Source organism: Podarcis cretensis (assembly GCF_951804945.1).
Source record: "Podarcis cretensis genome assembly, chromosome: 12".
NCBI lineage: Eukaryota > Metazoa > Chordata > Lepidosauria > Squamata > Lacertidae > Podarcis > Podarcis cretensis.
Genome location: NC_137181.1, coordinates 44,848,382 through 44,870,594, shown reverse-complemented (window position 1 = coordinate 44,870,594; position 22,213 = coordinate 44,848,382). Strand labels below are relative to the sequence as shown.

Sequence of the window (22,213 nt, the reverse complement as noted above, 5' to 3'; positions counted from 1 at the left end):
GAATACTGTAGAGGTAAGACTCATGCTGTTTCATCTCATGTTGCCTCTTATAACAGGACTTGCTTAAGCGATGCTACTCTGCCAACGCGTCCTACCTGTTCCAGCAAGACAAGTTCTATGACGTCAGCTACGACACAGGTGACAAATCGATCCAGTGTAGCAGAAGAGCAGATGCCTTCAAGTTCTGGATGACCTGGAAGGCCCTGGGCACAACTGGCCTGGAGGAGAGAGTAAACAGAGCCCTTGCATTAGCCAGGTAAAGGGACCCCTGACCATTAGGTCCAGTCATGACGAACTCTGGGGTTGCGGCGCTCATCTCGCTTTATTGGCCGAGGGAGCCAGCGTTTGTCAGCAGACAGCTTCCAGGTCACGTGGCCAGCATGACTAAGCTGCTTCTGGCGAACCAGAGCAGTGCACAGAAACGCTGTTTACCTTCCCGCCGGAGCAGCACCTATTTATCTCCTTGCACTGGTGTGCTTTCGAACTGCTAAGTTGGCAGGAGTAGGGACCGAGCAACGGGAGCTCACCCCGTTGCAGGGATTCGAACCGCCGACCTTCTGATCAGCAAGTCCTAGGTTCTGTGGTTTAACCCACAGCACCACCCGCGTCCAGGCGTTAGCCTTTCAATTCTGAAGGTTTTGACACCAAGTGTATAAAATCATGTCAAGTTAAGGAATGATGAGTTGTTGCGATAAGATCCATCTATTAAGCTTAACGTGTATTTTTACTAAGTGCCCTAACGTAGGCTTGCCGGAAAATTCTGGACATGTACGGGAATTGGACGCCTAAAATGGCATCCGCGGGGAATATTTTTCCGGGGGCTTTTCATGGAGTGCACTGTGAGGGCTCCATCCAGCCATGGCGCCACTGCTGTTGACACTGGCTGCTGCCTCCCTCGCTTGGGCGTGCGCGGCTGCCCTGTTGGGGAACCACTTTAGCATGAGGCAGCAGCACTGTGTCCTGAGCATGGAGGCCTCCTGCAGTGCCATCACCTGGCATGCCTTTCCCTGGGCCCTGAACCCACCGTTTACATCTATGAGCCTGCCCACCCAGCCAACAAGGTGCAAGCGCTCCTGCCCGACGGTTCCCACCGTCTCCTGCAGGTAAATGGGAGGCAGCGTGGGCTCGTGTGCAAGTGTGTGTGAGTCTGTGTGCGTGTCATTCCAGAAACTGGAAGCGAGAGCATTGGTTTCACTCTCCATCAGCTCTGTGATCCAGGGAGGTTGGGTGGCCTCTAGCCTTAGCGGAATAGGCTCTCCCCCACCCTCCCCTCTCAGCCTGAGGCAACTCTATGGTTGCAGGAGGCTGGGTGGGTCCTTGCAGGCATCGGTGGGAAAGGAGAGCGTATTTGAAGGGGAGCCGCAGAGAGAGCAGGGCAGCAATGGCCAGAGGTGCCCGTCCAGGAAAGCAGGAAGGCAGAGGGTCCAGGGTGGGTATTGGGCTTTGGGGAAACGAGGGGCACCAGTTACGGCAGCTGCATTATTTCACGGAAAGGGTTAACTGTGATGGTGGGGCGGGCAGTGGACACTGCCTCACCACCTCTGCCTTCTTGCAGGGGTCAGTTGTGGATTTTTTGGCGTTTTCCTTAAAAAAAGGTCAATGATTTTGGTGTTTCCCTTTTTGAAATATGGCAAGCCTACCTAATGTGAAAGTATAGCTGGGAAAATGAGAGACCCTGAAACGAATTGTCACGGTTCAGTTATTATAATATTAGTATTATAAACCATGATTCTAATTATTAATTATTATTATTATTATTATTATTATTATTAATACCTCGCCCATCTGGCTGGGTTTCCCCAGCCACTCTGGGCGCCTTCCAACAAAGTATTAAAATACAGTGGTCTATTCAACATTAAAAGCTTCCCTAAACGTTCCCTAAAATGTAACCTCCTGGAAGTTTCAGAGGGCACAGAACGCTATGCCTAGATTTTTTTTAGTGCTTCATTGTGTGGGGGGTTACAGGGTGGAGAGTATCAGAGTTGTGTTTAGAAGTCTGGATTTGTACCATCACTTCCATTGCACTAAACTGGTCCTGGTGTGTGTGTGTGTGTGTGTGTGTGTGTGTGTGTGTGTCTATCAATTTGTGGTTTGCCTCAAGGCCCCAAGATGTATTTCCCCAGGACATTCACAGAATTACAGAAGCAATCCTGTGGTTTCTGATTTCATCTGGGAATACCCTGGTTTCCCCCCTCCAGGATTACAACTGCAGAAAAGACTCCGCTATGTAGAATGTTACCATGAACTCGGCCAGAAATGAAGTTCTATAGAGGCAAATACTCTGAAAAACAAAGCCGTTGTGGTTTTGCTGGATAGATGTCCTTGAAGCCTGCTGAACAAACCATTTGAGGCACATCCTATTATCCTGTGTATATTCAGAGTCTGTTGGTTGATTCCCCCTACCAGCAAAAGAATTTCTCATCAGGGTCACTCTCCCCAAGTTCACTTTGCTAAGAATATACAGATTAATGATCTTGTTGAGATCAATACTTCCCTTTGATGGTTAGCATTTAGCCAGTGGTGTATCTAAGCAAAAGTGGCATTGTTTTCCAAAGAAGAAAATTGCCTTCATCTGATAATGACCGGCAGTGATATTCAGCAAGGGAGCTAGCTCTGGAGCATTAGGCACCAAGACTTTACAGCTGAAACATCAGTTTCTCCGGGCAATAAGCCAGGTTGGTTAGCTACATGACCAACTGTACTGCATGTTTCCGGATATGTTACAGTAAGCTTCACTCTGATGCTGCAGAGATAATATTTCAAGGTCCCTGAATATAGACTTCTCTTCATTCTGGAGCTAGCCTACTGACCTTATATTTTGAGGTCAAGAATTTTTTCCATTGCCAGACTGAACTGCAAAGGTTTTTGTTGTTATTTTTTTTTAACTCGTGCTGCAGTGTGGTTTGTGTCTTGCCCCATTGGTGCACCTTAACCTTTTATTAGCATTTCCCCCTGCTTTCTGGGCAGTATTGGGCTCCATAGCTTCTTATTAGACGGAAGATCCGAGACTTGTGTTGAGCCATTTTCCTTACAAGACCTTAGCTTTTGAGATAAGTGCTACAGAGGGCTCAGCCGATCCCTAAAGAGACACATTTTGTGAGCTTTGTAGCAGTGCTGCAGAAACCTTCTTGTTAATTTGAGCTTAGAGCAATATGTTCCAAAGATATGTTTGCCTCCCTGCTTGTGGCACAGCTTCGCCGCTGCGCACTCCTTGGTTGTCTTCTTTTCTTGGTCTACACAATGTGAATAATAGCAACCTTCTGTGCAGCGTGTTTTGAGAAGGAATGAAAAAGAACATTCCAGGCAATTGAAGGTTATAATGATACTAATGCAATGATAAGCATGAGTTGAAATTATCGTTTTTGTTACAGCGCATTCATTTAGACAGTGTTGGTGCTAGTGGCAACAGTTCACCATGGCAATCTTGGTTGCATGGATATGCGTTGAAGAGAAAGAAGTCACATGCGCAAGTCTTGTTAACAATAAACATCTTGTCAACTCCCTATGCTCTGACATAAACACTCTGTAGAGTGTTCCTTTCATTAACTCATAAAAATCTCGTGGCTGCTGTATGCATGGATTGTTCTGAAAGTGCAGAACCGTTTAAAACTAGGTTGTATTTCATTTTACTTATTTGCCTCAGACCTCATCCTTTGCTCCTTGTGCTTGAGGGTTTGCTGTGAAAGCCAGGCCACCAAAGAACAGTAAAAGGAAAGGCTATTGTGGAAATCGGCTCACCTGGTTCTGTGCAGCCTTTGATCAAGCTCGGGGGGGAATGGTTTCTGTATGTTTACTGCGGAAAACGGCTGTGCTCAGTGCTGATAGGCTGGGACGTGTGATGTCATAAACACACCTCCCTGCAGGGAAGGCAGGCTGTCTGTTTCTTTAAATATTTGAAGCGCTACACATAGAAACATATTGCTCTGCTTTCCTTTGGACCGCATAAGCGAGGCTGAGAGGGAGGGTCTTGTCATCTGGGCAACCCAGGACCTCCATGCATACCACGCAGGGTTGCACACCGTGGAACATCACAAAAGCAACAACATGAACATTATTCCACTGAATATTTCTTCTGTCCTCCACAAATTGAAAGTCCCATATTTTTCGCTCTATAAGACGCACCAGACCATAAGACGCACCTAGTTTTGGGAGGAGGAAAACAAGAAAAAAAAATACTCGGAATCCCAGAAGCCAGAACAGCAAGCGGGATCTGGCTTCTGGGATAGCCTCTTGCTGTTCTGGCTTCTGGGATAGCTGCGCGAAGCCTCTTCAGGTCAGCGGGATGAAGGCTCCCCCAAGAGCCGCGCTCCCTTTAAAGAGCATGCGGAGCATGTGTGCGGCTCTTGGGGGCTTTTCGCCGAGGCGGGAGAAGGGCAGCCCTTCTCCCTCCTCAGGGGAAAAGCCCCCAAGGGCCGCACACACGCTCCACACGGCTCTTTAAAGGGAGCACTGAGCAGAGCCTCCCACACACATTTCCCCTTATTTTTTAGGAGGGGAGAAGTGTGTCTTATAGAGCAAAAAATACGGTAGTTCAAAATGCACATTTAGTCAAATAATGTGCATGCAGTAGTTTAAAACACACACACAAACCAGACTCCCTGCTTGCAGCATGGGGAAAGGGCAAGACAAATGACTGAATCAGCAACTGAATCACTGCTAAGTATTTCTACCATTCATCTGATGGCAGGAAGAAGTCCTCCAGGGGAAACTGCAGTGGATCCTTTTTCATACTATGTTTCTGCACAGTCTTAGTTTAACACTAGTCAGAGAACAGGAATACTATAATGAATTTTTTATATATATAAAAAATCATACTGCAAAAGTACAGTGGAACAGAAATGGTGCCAGTCCCCTCCCTATTAAAAAAATACCAGTGGTTATAGAGTTTTGCATGGGCTTAATATTGACTGTGCCTCACTGCTTGCTTCCCCTCCGATTATTCATCAAATTTATCGTGGCCAATTATGGTTGTTTAAAAATTATATTTCGTAATCCACCCGTCTTTCCGTGGCAAACTTAGGCCCCATTGTGGGTTGCTGCTGGCACAGCAAAAGGTGGTTAAGCGGTATGGGAATTGGGGAAGGTGAAAAGAAGGGTAGCATAAGTTTGGAGAGAGGAATCAAGGCGATATCACCTAGCGCAGGAGGGAGATACAGAACTGGTCAGAGTGGGATGGAATACCCAGCCAGGCTATTCTTGGTCCTATAGGCAGTAAATCTACTTAGGTGTTAAGAGTTACTTCAAAGAAAAGGGGGGGGGGGAGGCTGAGTCAGAGGCCCTATATAGGCAATTAGACATAGTGTCTGTTAGACTTGTTACCAAGCAATATTCCTGCTATTAAGCCTTAGCTAGAATACGAAAACAACCATTCAGGAACAGTGGGCTGATACGATTAATTCTTGTTAGAAGAGATTGTTCTTTCCCCAACTTTGGTGGAAATACATCTCCCTGGAAATGCTCTGAATATAGCCATCATAGGAATTTCAGTTTTTGCTTTGTGAGTCTTGTTCTTTGGCTAATGTGGGGCTGTATTTTGATTTTTTTTTTTAAAAAAAAAAAACAGTTTCTGCCATGATATGAAGAACAGACCACATACTGGGGCCATCCATTTTTAACATACTTTGCTTCGTGGGTTACCCAAAACAATAAATTATGATAAAATAATTATCACACACACACATTCTTTTAGCTCTTCTCCCCAGGTTGAGATCAGTTGGGGTATGTGCAGGTAATAGTTAGCAGTTTGGGATGAGCAATTTTGGGTGGGGTGACACACAAAGCAGCAGAAAATGAAATACAGGTCTTGTGAATAAATAGGTTGTTTTAATTCATTAAATGTTAACCAAATAAACATCTTGTTAATACTAAAAGGGAAATTGCCAGGTGCTTGCCCATCACTGGAGCGCCTTTGCAGTCATTTGTTGCAACACTCAATACCAGGAGCATTTTTACTTCTAGTAGAAGAATGTGATAGAATACTCCATGCACCCTTTCCCTTCTTTCCCCTTAAATAAAATGCACCTTCTCATGACTGTAGACTTTGGGTACCTTGGAAAGCGTGTTCTCCCTCATGGAGAGCACGTGTTGCGGTGGGGGCTGACGAGACACATCACTGTTGCTAGGCAAAAGGTTTGGCCATTCTTTTAAGCAGGGGCGGGCTGTTACTAGGGAAATTTATATGTTGCCATTTATTGATTGACAACCCTGTTTGTTAAATATATTGCACACAGCGACAAACTTCCTCTTTTCACTGCGTGCTTCGGATCACCTGCCCTCCCTTCCCTAATGTTAGGCTGTTTGCTTGACCTTGCTATTCCTGTCATGGGGTCGTCTGCCTTGGGGCAGGGGCCTGGTAGGAATTTTGTCCATTTGGCCGATTGGCTGGTGCCATTTGGTTTTTGCCTACTGCGTAGCAAATCGTCACAACTTGTAAGGTTGCGGTTAGGCATTGGCTTGGGAATTGGTTGGTGGAGGGGTATGGATTTGGCTGTGCCTGCCCCTCCAAAATGCTGCTGCTGCTTCAAGGGTTTTCCGTTAAAGGAACCCAGGGGCTCCCCATGCTTTTGTCCGAAACCCCCTGGGAAGGGGCTAGGGCCACGCAAGAGCCCCTGGGAGCATTCTGGGGAGAGGTGAGGCATGGTTCCCAGTCCCGTCTCTCTCCCCAGGTGACTTACCCTTGCTGACTTCGCGGGGGGTGCGAATGTCAGAGCTGTCCCCGTGCGGGGTCAGTTAGTGCTACCAATGCCTAAGCAACCACTCACATTGCTGTAATTTAATAAAGTTGTGGCCAAAATTATGCCAAAAACCTTAAACAAAAATTAAGTGTTGTGTTTTTATTTGGGGTGTCTTGGGGACCTCGACACGCAATTAATATTAAGTTATTCTGCAGAAATGTTCAATCACCATTGCATCATTTTGAGTTCCATCACTGATATTCCATTTGCAAACCCCACCAAGCATACAGTAGTCATTTTAGGCAAATAAATTCTCTCTGATTCTTGGACCAGTTTTGTGTTGGTATGGTGAGTAGAATTGGAGAATTCCGTGTCTTTCAGCCCAAAGGAAATGTATATTCTTTAGATATGATTGTAAACATTGAGCAAGGCATGGTAAATTTTGTAGCTAAGGATCAGGCTTAGTAATTTACACCAACCGCGTGTTTAACAATGCATCATCTCATATTCAGAAATGTAGGCAGTTGACAGGATCTTAAAACTCAAAAGTTAGTGTATTCATGTATATCTTTATGTTTAATTGCAGATACCTAGTGGATGAGATTAAGAAGAGAGAAGGATTCCAGCTGCTGTTGGAGGTTTGTGCCAAGTGCTGTACAAATATTGTATATGTCCAATCATTTTGAAACTGGTGGTGCAAAGCTAGTTGATGCAGGCAGTATTTATTATTATTATAATGGTTTTTGTTATTTATTGAATTCATATTTCATATCGTCATCCTGATTGCTTCTGGGAGTGAAGAATGTAAGTTCTACAGATAACTGAGCTGCTGTCCGAGAATTAAAAAAACAAAATAAAACTTTAACAACATAAATTGACAGTGTGAATTCTTCTTGAATGAATAGGCCCAGATTGCTTGCTCCATAAGGAACAAGCTTTACTTAGTATGCCAGGAAATATGAGTCTAAATGACCCAGTGGCTTATCTGTGGCTAGCAAAATAGTCAGGCAATAGGGCTCTCCCTTTTTCTCCCTGAAAACTAAATTCAGTATTCAGCAAGAGCAAGTCTCTGCATAGCATACCTGGGCCCAGTTCGTGCTAGAGGAAAAGCTTAACTTCATCTCATTTCATAGCAGCAGGTGGCATGCTTGCTGATCTCTTCCTGCTGACAACTGTATTCTCCTTGATGATTAAACTGTATTTAATACATTCTTTGAAGGAAGGCAGAAAATGATATTATGAAAAGAACCAGTGCCCTTTCATGAAAGAATTTAGCACAGCTGGTAGTTTCTACCCACTTGGGAGGAAGATTAGAACTGTAATTGAGGTAGTGTTCACACTGGGGGGAAATGACAATGCGCTGTAGATACTGCCCTCCCTCACCCATTATGGTCTCTCTCTCTCCCCCCTCCCCGCCCCCGCCAACTTTTATTAATCGGAAGTGTTCAGAAAGAACTGACTATGTGCGGAAGGAAATGTGCTGCAGCTGCCATTGTTCCTTTACAAAATATTTCCAGCCAAAATGTTGATAGAGGACTCGGCTAGACTGGTGAAGAAAAAGCGATTTATATCCGTTGTTTGTGCGATATAACGTTGTGCCAGCAGATGGCGATGCGGAGTCCTGTTTTTCTCTACCTGTTTTCCCTGTTTAAATTTACAACGATTTAAACTGAAACGCTTCTTTGATGTGTCTAGATCCAGCCAGAGAGGGGAATTTCATTCTTTAATTCTTGTGTGGGTGGGTGGGTTTGGGTTTTTTTAAGTATATGCACATATACACACATATTACTTGAAAGAATGGAATCCCACGCTGCAATTACAGGTGAATGAAGGACCTGGAATAAGTAAAAGGTCAACCTTTGTGTTGCTGTAAAGAAATATTAAACGAGGTTGGCAGTTAATGACATTTAATGAGATTGGCAGGCCAGGCTGATTAATTAAGATCATGGGTGTGGTGGAATTTGCCCTCTTCCTATATTGACTCTCGTATATGTACAAAATGAGTAGATTTGGCAACTTTCTTCGTATGCAACTTGAAAACTTTAAATTGCTTCTCTCCTTTAGCCGGAGTATGCAAATATTTGCTTCTGGTACATTCCACCTAGTCTGAGAAACATGGAAAAGGGGCAGGAGTTCTGGGAGAAGCTCAATCACGTGAGTACCGTATTTTGTTCATGGGATTTCTGACTTGGATATTGTGCTTTAAACAGTTGCATGCAGCACTAGGTTTCTAGAGAAAGAGGTTCTGGAACTCTCCATGAACACCTCCCTTGTTCTCTTATAATGGCAATGGCGCCCAACTGAGAGGTGCTGGAACTGAGTTCCAGTGAGTTCCGGCTGAAAGAATAATAATAATAAGAGTTTGGATTTGATATCCCACTTTATCACTACCCGAAGGAGTCTCAAAGCGGCTAACATTCTCCTTTCCCTTCCTTCCCCACAACAAACACTCTGTGAGGTGAGTGAGGCTCAGAGACTTCAGAGAAGTGTGACTGGCCCAAGGTCACCCAGCAGCTGCATGTGGAGGAGCGGGGAAGCGAACCCGGTTCACCAGATTACGAGTCTATCGCTCTTAACCGCTCCACAGGTGGTGCTTTTCCCAGTATGCAGTGTGTTGATAATAACTTTATCTGTTGGATGTCTGCTTGTCCTCTGGCTCTTAAAGGCATAGGAGCCCTATCAGGAGGGAAGAAGTTGGCAATCACAGTTCTGTACACTGGTTGGTCCTGATACGCTTCGGAATAAAAGTGAAACTTGCTTCTGCCACGTGCTCACAAGCCTGGTTCACCTTCAGAGCGTTATTTCGAACCTAGATAGGTATCTGCAGGATTCTAAAGTTTGCCGCGATCTCAGTTTAGACAAGGCTAATTAAGTTTCCCCCTTAATATAATAGATGCAGACATTATACAAGCTTTCCGCTTGCTATCAAAGCTGCTAACAGATGGCAGACCTGAGCGAAGATGAACAACTGTGCCTGCATCCATTGTCTAGACAGAGCATTCATTACCTGTTTTAGACATTTAACATTGTCCTTGGAACTTGCTCTGCATTATCAATGGATAATACGAGGGGGTGGCGGGGGAATCTTAAGTCTGAAATCCCAACCCCACTTACCTGTGAGTAAGCGCCATTAAATTCAATAGGACTTATTAGTAAGCGTGGTTAGGTGGTACAGCCTGTAAATGGAATTAGAAATCAGAATGGGGTAGAATTCATAGCAAAGGGTTTTTTGGGTAACCTTTATAAATGATGGAAAATGCCTGAACTTGAGGAAAAAGGGGAGGGGACATTTAATAACTGGTTCTTTTGATAAAAGGTGTTGAACGTCAAGTTAATTGAAGAAAAACATCTGCAATAAGCAGGATACGGAATAGATTGTACTGCTTACCGTGCCTTGTTCCAGCCACCCCCCCTCCTCCTGCCGTCTTTAATATTTGCTGTATAAACACTTGGAATATAGGAGTGGAAGAAGAACAACGTAGCTGAAATTCAACAGCAGAGCACATGTGTAGTTAATTCTGGTCCTATATTACTGGATATTAGATTCTGCTGTGGCTGGATTAATCTCTCATTATCCCTGACGGTTGGTCATGCTGACTAGGACAGGTGCGAGTGGATATCACAACAACATCTTGAAGGACTAGAGATGTAAAAGGAATCCATTGGGAATGGATTAGCAAGTGAATTTCCTTCAGGCTGCCCATTCACCCCCTGTTGCAGCATGGAAAGCTTTTGAATGTAGGTCTGTACAATTAAGGTTACTTTTTACCATGAACACATTATGTGTAAATTGATACAAAGATGGCTTTGCAGTATACATTATTTACATATTAAATGATGTGTATAGGTGCTTCTCTGCTGTTCTTGTTTCTGAAGTGTTGTTTAAAGGCAGCCTTTATACACTAATACTCCAATCCTAGCCATGTCTATGCAGAAGCAAATCCTATTGAATTCAGTGAGACGTGCACCTAGGTAAATGGGATTAGGACTTCAGACTTAATCTACTACCTGTTCTAAAGTTTTCTTAAAATGATGGAATGCATTGCTTATCGTTGTTCTTTTCACATGGAAAGAAGTGATCTCTGTTGCTGCTTGTGGATTTTACCTGCACTCCTCAATTAAAGTCCTAGCTTCTTTGTCAAACTGGGGAGAACCAACTGGATTTAGCTGCCTGTTTTTTGGCTACCCTGAGGCCAAGATGGATGAGCCTATTCCCTGTCTCCCTCTTGATATCATACAGAGCAAATCTGTACAATTTGCAGCTTCACATTTAACTTAAACTGGCTGTCTCAGGTTGATTCAAAAGGAACCAATACCATATTTTTCCTTCTATAACACGCAGATTTTTTCTCCTAAAAAGGAAGGGGAAATGTCTGTGCGTGTTATTGAGCGAATGTGTGGTCCCTGGAGCCAAATAGTGCAAGGGGAGGCAAAAAAAAGCAGGCAAAAATCAAACCGCGCGTCTCCTAGAAGGGAAACCTGAAAGAGGAAGCGGCTGCTTTCCGGCATTCTGCCTCAGGGTCTTACTGCCCACCCACCTCTGTTTCCTTGCTGTGTTTGCTCAAACGGAACAAAGAGCAGGGAAAGCCCCTCCCCTCCAGGCAAGCAGAGGGGAAAGCTGAAAACATGCAGGAGGTAGAGAGAGAGAGAGAGAGAGAGAGAGAGAGAGAGAGCGCGCGCGAGCTGGCTGGCTTGGGTGGGTAGGTGAGGGAAAACTTTTGCCTTCCTTTCCTCCCTACCCCTCTCCTGCATTCTTAGCCAGCTGCTTCTCTGCACACCCCTCTCCTGCTCCTTGTCCCTTCTGTGTTTTTCCTTCCCTCCCCACTTAAAATGTGGTTAAAAAGCATGGATCCACATGGATCCTCAGGATCTTTGCATTGGGTCAGCCCAAATTCACCATCAGATCACATAGCATGTCCATGGCTACAGCCTGCCCCCCAAAAATCACGCACCCACTGTTGCCTGGGACTGCAATGGTGCAAAAACGTGGTTAAAAAGCATGGATCTACATGGATCCTCAGGATCTTTGCATTGGGTCAGCCCAAATTCACCATCAGATCACATAACATGTCCATGGCTACAGCCTGCCCCCCAAAAACCACACACCCACTGTTGCCTGGGGCTGCAATGGTGCAAAAACCTGGTTACAAAACATGGATCCACATGGATCCTCAGGATCTTTGCATTGGGTCAGCCCAAATTCACCATCAGAGCACATAGCATGTCCATGGCTACAGCCTGCCCCCCAAAAATCACGCACCCACTGTTGCCTGGGGCTGCAATGGTGCAAAAACGTGGTTACAAAGCATGGATCCACAGGGATTCTCAGGATTTTTGCATTGGGTCACCCCAAATTCACCATCAGATCACATGTCTGTGGCCACAGCATGAAGCACAAAAATGATACATTCACTGTTTCATTCAGAATGTTTTTTCCCTTGTTTTCCTCCTCTAAAAACGATGTGCGTGTTATGGTCAGGTGCGTGTTATAGAGCGAAAAATACGGTAATTTTATGAATGTCTAATCCCAGTAGATGGTTCAGTTCCCTTAAAAGATGTTAAGTGCTTAAAGCACTGATTCATACACTTGAGCTCAGCGCGTCTATTATATATGCTGGTTTACCTTATGAAACAAATATGGTGACTATGATAAAGCCTAGATGTAATCAGTATTTGCCCTTAAGAGCTTATGTCACTTGTAATTAGCTGTGAGCAATTAGATGGCTGTGATCGTGAATCCCTTTGCTAAACAGGGCTCATTGAATAAGCGTGATTATACAGGTGTAAGAAACAAGGAAAGCATTTCTGTCTGTGCAAAAATATAACCTGTCAAATGGAAACCCAGTGTTACAAACAGCTAGCAGTTTATAGATAGGACAGTAATTTTTGCTAACCTTATGATGAAAACTACTGTTGAATTGAAACTTCTGTAGCTTTGTAGATAGTGGGATAAACCTTGAGCTGCTTTTGCTAGTACTGTACATGCCCCCTGGTGGAATTTCCGCTTTTTCTCACTTACAAGAATTATGCAATTAAACACAACAGGAAGGGAAGTTTGTGACTTTTGGGAGCTATAAAGGTGGTGTTTTGCTCTGTCATGCATTTCTGGGTCTGGGGCTGAAATTCAAACATTGCTTTCTTTCATCCGTGAAATGCTATCCATTTGAAATACGTGCTTTCATGCACTTTATGAAGACAAATCCTGCACAATGGAGATGGATTGTAGAAGTGACTCAGCCCCATATAAATTGCCATTAGAGTGTGTGACCCGTTCCTGTCTTTGGCCTGAAGACCAATGTTTTGTGAAATATTTCATCAAGGCATTTGACAAGGTGCCCCATGATATTCTTGTAAATAAGCTGGTTAAATGCGGTCTTGACTATGCTACCACTCAGTGGATTTGTAACTGGCTGACTGACCGAACCCAAAGGGTGCGCATCAATGGTTCCTCTTCATCCTGGAGAAGAGTGACTAGTGGGGTGCTACAGGGTTCTGTCTTGGGCCCAGTCTTATTCAACATCTTTATCAACAACTTGGATGATGGACTCAAGGGCATCCTGATCAAATTTGCAGATGATACCAAACTGGGAGGGATGGCTAACACCCCAGAGGACAGGATCACACTCCAAAACGACCTTGACAGATTAGAGAACTGGGCCAAAACAAACAAGATGAATTTTAACAGGGAGAAATGTAAAGTATTGCACTTGGGCAAAAAAAATGAGAGGCACAAATACAAGATGGGTGACACCTGGCTTGAGAGCAGTACATGTGAAAAGGATCTAGGAGTCTTGGTTGACCACAAACTTGACATGAGCCAACAGTGTGACGCGGCAGCTAAAAAAGCCAATGCAGTTCTGGGCTGCATCAATAGGAGTATAGCATCTAGATCAAGGGAAGTAATAGTGCCACTGTATTCTGCTCTGGTCAGACCTCACCTGGAGTACTGTGTCCAGTTCTGGGCACCACAGTTCAAGAAGGACACTGACAAACTGGAACGTGTCCAGAGGAGGGCAACCAAAATGGTCAAAGGCCTGGAAACGATGCCTTATGAGGAACGGCTAAGGGAGCTGGGCATGTTTAGCCTGGAGAAGAGGAGGTTAAGGGGTGATATGATAGCCATGTTCAAATATATGAAAGGTTGTCACATAGAGGAGGGAGAAAGGTTGTTTTCTGCTGCTCCAGAGAAGCGGACACGGAGCAATGGATCCAAACTACAAGAAAGAAGATTCCACCTAAACATTAGGAAGAACTTCCTGACAGTAAGAGCTGTTCGACAGTGGAATTTGCTGCCAAAGAGTGTGGTGGAGTCTCCTTCTTGGGAGGTCTTTAAGCAGAGGCTTGACAACCATATGTCAGGAGTGCTCTGATGGTGTTTCCTGCTTGGCAGGGGGTTGGACTCGATCGCCCTTGTGGTCTCTTCCAACTCTATGATTCTATACTGTGTGTTGAGGTATTTCAGTACAGTGGTACCTCGGATTAAGTACTTAATTCGTTCCGGAGGTCCGTTCTTAACCTGAAACTGTTCTTAACCTGAAGCACCACTTTAACCTGAAGCACCACTTTAGCTAATGGGGCCTCCTGCTGCCGCTGTACCGCTGCTGCATGATTTCTGTTCTCATCCTGAAGCAAATTTCTTAACCAGAGGTTATATTTCTGGGTTAGCGGAGTCTGTAACCTGAAGCGTATGTAACCTGAAGCGTATGTAACCCGAGGTACCACTGTGCAGTGGAACTTTGTGTTACATACCACCCTCCTTACGACTGCTTCGGGTTACGAGCTCCGCTAACCCGGAAGTAGATGCTCCCGGTTGCGAACTTTGCCCCGGGATGCGAGCGGAAGTCGCTCGCTGGCAGCGCGGCAGCAGCGGGAGGCGCCATTAGCGAAAGCGCGCCTCATGTTAAGAACGGTTTCAGGTTACAAACGGACCTCCAGAATGAATTAAGTTCGTAACCGGAGGTACCACTGTACAGATCTAGGTGCCTCAGAAAGACCACACATGCCGTGAGAGTTCATTCCTATATTGCTCTATTGTATATGATAAAAGATGTTTTCAAGTGTTCTGTCGTACTTTTACCAAGGAAGAGGTTGGGGTTCTCCTGACAGAGACCAGCTTGATTATCAGTGAGTAGTGGACAGTTTTTATCTCCTCCCCAATAATGTCCCTAAGGAGACTTCTCTACTTTGCCCCATCAGAAAGAAAAGCAAAACATTCACTGATGTTCTAGAAAATAAAGTGCTTTACGTTGGGACACTTTTGCAAGGATGGTCAGTTTGGCTTCCATCATCCACCAACACAAGGAGTCCCTTGTATGCTGACTACAGACACAACCAGGGGCCGGGATATACCGTATTTTTCGCCCCATAGGACGCACTTTTTCCCCTCCAAAAATGAAGGGGAAATCCGTGTGCGTCCTATGGGGTGAATGCAGGCTTTCGCTGAAGCTTGGAGAGCGAGAGGGGTCGGTGCGCACCGACCCCTCTCGCTCTCCAGGCTTCAGGAAGACATCCGCAGCCTAGGCAGCCCTGCGGGAGTTCCTGCAGGGCTTTCTAGGCTACGGATAGCAGCCTGTTTCCCGGAGCGCCGGGCGCGCCGAAAGCAGAGCGCCCGGCGCTTCGGGAACACATCCGCAGCCTGGGCAGCCCTGTGGCAGCCCTGAAGCAGAGCGCCGGGCAGACATCCATAGCGTGGGGAGCACTGCGGGAGTTCCCACAGAGCTCCGCAGGCTGCGAATAGCAGCCCGGCGCACGGGGCGCCCTGAAGCAGAGCGCCCCTCGCGCTGGGCAGACATCGGCCAGCCCCACAAGCTTGGGGGACAGCGGGGAGGCGCAGCGCCGCCATCCCACTGTTCCCCGACCTGGTTTTGGGGGAGAAATAAAGGAAAACATTTTTTCCTTTATTTCCCCCCCCCAAAAAAAAAACCTAGGGGCGTCCCATGGGACGGAGCGTCCTATGGGACGAAAAATACGGTATAATATTATTATTGAAATCAAGTTGTGGCTAGTAAGGAAAACCGAGGAGCACACTCAAAAGTATATTCCTAATTATTCCTTTGCAGGAACCGCCCCCCCCCCAATGCTTTGTGGGTGAAATTCACCATTTTCTGCCAGTTGACAGCCACAAAATTTAAAAGCACCGCATTTTGCCTACAAATGTACACTCCTGTTTCTTCCTTTGCAGCAGTTGCAGCTTGAACTTTCTTGTACCTAGTATATGTATTTGACATCAGGCATAAGAAAGGTGGCCGTCACTCGTCAAAAGTGGCTCCCTAGACAGAGTCCCCATCAGCCCCAGCCACCATGGCCAATTGTCAACAAAGACACAAGTTGTACTCCAGAACATCTGGATTATTTGCTCAGTCTGTCATAGCAGCATTACCAGTAACATGTGAAATTAAGCGTTCATTGTTAGACGCCAGTTCATAATTGTTACTTCATGAAAACAGAGCATCTTGCATTCTGACCTTAATTCTTGATACAGTGGTACCTTGGTTCTCAAATTTAAGCCATTCCAGAAGTCCATTCCAAAACCAAAGCATTCAAAAACCAAGGCACAGCTTCTGATTGGTGCAGGTGCACTGGAAACAATTGCTGACAGCCGCATCGGATGTTCAGCTTCTGAAAAACATTTGAAAACCAGAACACTTACTTCCGGGTTTTCGGATTTGGAGAACCAAAGCGTTTGAGAATCAAGTCGTTTGAGAACCAAGGTACCACTGTAATGAATTCCAGCCATTTCCTTTATATATATATAATAGATTTTATTAAAATTTTGAAGGTTACAGAAAGAAAAGTAGAAAAAGTTAAACAAACAAAGCACAAAAACAAACAAACAAAAACCCCCCACAAATCCAACCTTTACATAACTTTGTTTCCTTTGCTTATTTCCTTGACCTCCTCACACCTCCCTATTTTGTATTCTAGTTCAATTAGATATTTCAGCAAGTCCTTTCCATCTTTGTTTTTATCCTAAAAATTTATCTTGATAGACTATAATTTTACATTCTCCTCTTTCACTAATTACCAATCCATTTTTACTTAATCCTTTATAACATTTCTGCTAAAACCACATAGCTTCATTCCAACATCCTTCTAACATTCCTTAATTTTACAGTGTTTCTGTAGATAAACTTTAAATTTTTTCCAATCTTCTTCCACCGACTCTTCTCCCTGGTCTCGGATTCTGCCAATCATTTCCGCCAGTTCCATGTAGTCCATCACCTTCATCTCCCATTCTTCCCGGGTGGGTAAATCTTGTGTTTTCCAATACTTTGCAATAAGTATTCTTGCTGCTGTTGTGGCATACATAAAGAAAGTTCTATCCTTCTTTAACACCAATTGGCCAACCATGCCCAGGAGAAAGGCCTCTGGTTTCTTCAGAAAGGTATATTTAAATACCTTTTTCATTTCGTTATAGATCATCTCCCAGAAAGTCTTAATCCTTGGGCATGTCCACCAAAGGTGAAAGAATGTACCTTCAGTCTCTTTGCATTTCCAACATTTATTTTCGGGCAAATGATAAATTTTTGCAAGCTTGACTGGTGTCATGTACCACCTATAGATCATTTTCATTATATTCTCTCTTAAGGCATTATATGCCGTAAACTTCATACCTGTGGTCCATAACTGTTCCCAGTCAGCCATCATAATATTATGTCCAACATCTTGTACCCATTTAATCATAACCGATTTTACCGTTTCATCCTGAGTGCCCCATTTCAACAGCAAGTTATACATTCTTGACAAGTTCTTAGTTTTGGGATCTAACAGTTCTATTTCCAATTTTGATTTTTCCACCTGGAAGCCAATTTTCTTGTCCAAATTGTAAACCTCCATTATTTGGTAATAATGAAGCCAATCTCGCACTTTGTTTTTTAGTTTTTCAAAACTCTGCAGTGAATTCCAGCCATTTCCTAACCATAAGCACTTTGTGTTATGACATAGAAATGAGCACTCTTTAGTTATCATTGATATTTCTTCTTTAAGCCTAAGGAAAATATTTTTACACCACCAACTGCAGGGGCAGATTTACAGTCCTAAGGACCCTGTGCTCATCTAAATAGACATGACTATGTCCAAACCTTTTGACAGAGCTAAGAATTAGTTAATTTTTTATAAAAGAACAAAACGAATGAAAATTAAAGATTTGGGTCAAATATTCCTATGTATCCCTAAAATGTTTACATGTTATCGTTGACATTTGCACAAAATCAGTGATTAGCTTGTCGTAATTTAAATCATGCAGTACAAAACTTTTGATTGCTAAATCTGTTGAACTTGTTAAATGCTCTTGAGATACAGTAGAAAGTAAGTAATTTTTTTTAGCCTTTCACCAGTTGCATTTGATGTGAATAATGTTAAAAAAAGATATAAATTGTCTCTACATTTGGAAATTTGGCACTCAAATCACCAATAACGAGCTTGTAAAGTGCCATGGGAAGATATAAAGCCTATATAGTGGTACCTTGGCTTAAGTACTTAATTCGTTCCGGAGGTCCGTTCTTAACCTGAAACTGTTCTTAACCTGAAGCACCACTTTAGCTAATGGGGCCTCCTGCTGCTGCCGCACCGCTAGAGCACGATTTCTGCTTTCATCCTGAAGCAAAGTTCTTAATCCGAAGTACTATTTCTGGGTTAGCGGAGTCTGTAACCTGAAGCGTCTGTAACCCAAGGTACCACTGTACTGTTGACAAAATGCAGGAAGTGTTGCAATTCATCTTTAAAAACAACAGGATCAATGTCCTCTGAGTACATATTCAGTAATTTTTGGATGCTGTCGTCTTTCTTTGCCTTGTCAATGTTCTTTACCAAAAGCTCCTGGAACAAATCCAAAGCTGATTTTGTAGGATCTCTCTCTCTCTCTCTCTCTCTCTCTCTCTCTCTCTCTCTCTCTCTCTCCCCCCCCCCCCCCCCGTTCTACAACAAAATCATCACAAACTTTTGTTTACCTTCTAAATCTGTTTCGTTCGCCTCAGCATCATCAGAATGTTTTCATTTTCCTTAAACATTTCTCACTTGAGGCTTCATTAGGATTGACTATATATTCTGTTAGAGAAAATGGTTCCTTTTCAAGGGACGGATTTCTTATTTCAGTGATGAAAGCGTTAAGAGCAATCCACAATTCTGCAACCATCGATACATGACCATCTCTCAACTGCAGTGATTTGTTAACAAAGTTCATTCTTTGCAACAAACTGTTCCACAAAAATATGAGGACAGTATTTTCACCCTCCTTAAACCTTTCATGCTAAGGATTTTGCTTCAACCTTTTGCAAGAAACTTCTCATTCTCTGCTGTAGCAATATGAAGGAGGGAATTCTTCATTCCTTAATCATAACGTTTATTCTAAGCCAAAATAGCGCTGGCTCTTGCAGGTCACCATGTATCCAATGCTAGTCCTACTCAAAGTTGACCCTCTGAATTTAATGACTATGACTGTGAAAGATTGAGGACACAAGGAGAAGGGGACGACAGAGGACGAGATGGCTGGACAGTGTTCTCGAAGCTACCAACACAAGTTTGACCAAACTGCGGGAGGCAGTGGAAGACAGGAGTGCCTGGCATGCTCTGGTCCATGGGGTCACGAAGACTCGGACATGACTAAACAACTAAACAATAACAACAATTTAGGTCCATCCATTTCAATGGGTCTGCAATGAGTAGGACTAACGTTGGCTACAACAACCCTTCATTGCAAGTCAGCTATATATATGAAGCATGGAACCACTGCTGTTCTTTTACCAAAATGCCAGGGAAAATAAAACCAGAGGCAAGTGGCTTTCGCACCAACCGATAGCAATCACTGTAATCCAGTCCGTGTGTTTCAGAATTGTTCCACTTTACCAGAGCCTAAAGCAGTTGCAGCTCAGGTTTTATTAAAAAAAATAATAATTGCAAGGCACATAGTATCCATTGCTGGCAAAAAAGGAATACAGTGGTACCTTGGTTCTCAAATGTTTCGGTACTCAAACAACTTGGAACCCAAACACTGCAAACCTGGAAGTAAGTGTTCTGGTTTGTGAACTTTTTTGTGGAAGCCAAACATGCTCCATTTTGAGTGTTACGCTGAGGTCTGTTTTGCTATTTATTTTGCGTTTTTGTAGCTCTTTTTCTGTTTTGTTTTTGTCACTGTGTGGAACCCAGTTCAGCTACTAATTGATTGATTATGTGACTGCAGTACATTGTTTATTGCTTACATTTTATAGATCAGTGGTCTCATTAGATAGCAAAATGCATGTTAAATTGTTGTTTTAGGGGTTGTTATTAAAAGTCTAGAACGGATAATCCATTTTGCATTACTTTCTATGTGAAAGCGCACCTTGGTTTTGGAACGCTTTAGTTTTGGAACAGAATTCCGGAACGGATTAAGTTTGAGAACTAAGGTATCAGTGTATATATCCCAGCATGTCTTTGATGAAAGAAAGCCTGTCTCCATCCGTCCCCCCCTTCTTCCTTCTACTTTCCTCATCACATAATTATCTTAATTCCATCAGCTTTAAATGAGGGTGAACTGTTACAGGAAATATACAAAAAAAAATATTTTTTATTTTTATCCAAATCACCCCATCTTTTAATAAAAAAAGACAAACACACACACACAAAAACCACTTCATATATCAAACCAGTCTTGACCAGTAGTGAAAGAATAGGCCATCAGGGGGCACCAGTGCAACAGAAATGTATTTAAACTTCTAATTAGTGTGCATGTTGTTAATCTCTTCTTGGTGCAATCATGCAAATCTTAATCTAAAAGAAAAGCCTGCTCCAGTTTTTAATATATATTTTTAAACATCAGCATATTTCCCCTCTGATGCATTTATAGGATGATCTGTTTTTCTGGGGAGCTAAGCTACTACCAGGCAATAACTCACAGCTTGTTAGTATTGTCTTCCGCCTTCCATCAGGCAAAAAATCTCTTCTTCTTTCTTATATGAGACTTCATGTACTGGGTTATATTTTTTGGAGCATTCTGAATCTTTAATTCATATCTTTTTTAAAAAAGAGAGAGAGAATTTGCTTCCAAGTAAGGGTGCTTAGGAGTCAAGTGATGGGACACAAATCCCTGTGTAAGAATAGGGGTTTTTTATGGATGGCTTTGGTAAACTAGGAAAGGTCTGTTTATTGAAGCTGAGAAAAGCACCTACAAATATTGGTTGTTAGCAGGTATAAATTCAGTAAGTGTATCATAAACTTCTCATTTTGCAGGAAAGATTGCCCAGCACATTAATAAATTTGATCTGACTATATTTGAGTACAAGTATTATTTATTGGAAAGTATAGTATTTACAAGGGACACAGGTGGCGCTGTGGGTTAAACCACTGAGCCTAGGACTTGCCGATCAGAAGGTTGGCGGTTCAAATCCCCGCGACGGGGTGAGCTCCCGTTGCTCGGTCCCTGCTCCTGCCAACCTAGCAGTTCGAAAGCACGTCAGAGTGCAAGTAGATAAATAGGTACCGCTCCGGCGGGAAGGTAAATGGCGTTTCCGTGCGCTGCTCTGGTTCACCAGAAGCAGCTTAGTCATGCTGGCCACATGACCCAGAAGCTGTACGCCGGCTCCCTCGGCCAATAAAGTGAGATGAGCGCCGCAACCCCAGAGTCAGTCACAACTGGACCTAATGTTCAGGGGTCCCTTTACCTTTACCTTTTAAGGGTGCTTAGGAGTCAAGTGATGGGACACAAATCCCTATGTAAGAATAGGTTTTTTACGGAGGGCTTTGGTAAAATAGGAAAGGTCTATTTATTGAATCTGAGAAAAGCGCCTACAAATATTGGTTGTTAGCAGGTATAAATACAGTAAGTGTATCATAAACTTTTCATTTTGCAGGAAAGATTGCCCCAGGACATTAGTAAATTTGATCTGACTATATCTGAGTAAAAGTATTATTTGTTGGAAAGTATAGTATTTACAAGATGGGGGCCAGCAGGATGACAGAAGTTGTTAAAAGAGGATCAGAAGACATCAGTTAGGGCCTAATTTCGCCAAATGTGTGAGAACCATTAGTGGGCTACAAAGAAAAAAATACCCAGAAGCTGTACGCCGGCTCCCTCGGCCAATAAAGTGAGATGAGCGCCACAACCCCAGAGTCATCCGCGACTGGACCTAATGTTCAGGGGTCCCTTTACCTCTACTTTATAGGATGTACTGGGATGCAGCTAACCCATTTCTAACTAGGCATTTCTTTACAAATCCATCATTTTTCAAATGGTGGAAATAACATTAGCCAGCATAGCCTTTTTACTGACTGACTTGGGGGGCGGGGGAGTTAAGCCCTAAAGCATGGGTAGGCAAACTAGAGCCTGGGGGCTGGATCCAGCCCAATCGCCTTCTAAATCTGGTCTGCAGACGGTCCGGGGATCAGTGCATTTTTACATGAGTCGAATGTGTCCTTTTATTTAAAATGCATCTCTGGGTTATTTGTGGGGCTTGCCTGGTGTTTTTACAGGAGTAGAATGTGTGCTTTTATTTAAGATGCACCTCTGGGTTATTTGTGGGGCAGAGGAATTCATTCACCCCCCCCCCATATAGTCCTGCCCCCCA

The 22,213-nt window shown here is 43.7% G+C and overlaps 1 protein-coding gene across 3 annotated transcripts in view; it reads left to right on the top strand.

Moving 5' to 3' along the window:
• The window catches only part of GADL1 (glutamate decarboxylase like 1), a 103,534-nt gene that overhangs the window by 56,169 nt on the left and 25,152 nt on the right, over window positions 1-22,213 (top strand). For all 3 annotated transcript variants that reach the window (XM_079947345.1, XM_079947344.1, XM_079947346.1), the window contains exons 12-14: window positions 57-256; window positions 7,261-7,312; window positions 8,739-8,828. In XM_079947345.1, coding sequence (XP_079803471.1) covers window positions 57-256; window positions 7,261-7,312; window positions 8,739-8,828 — 342 coding nt within the window. The remainder of the gene's footprint in view (window positions 1-56; window positions 257-7,260; window positions 7,313-8,738; window positions 8,829-22,213) is intronic.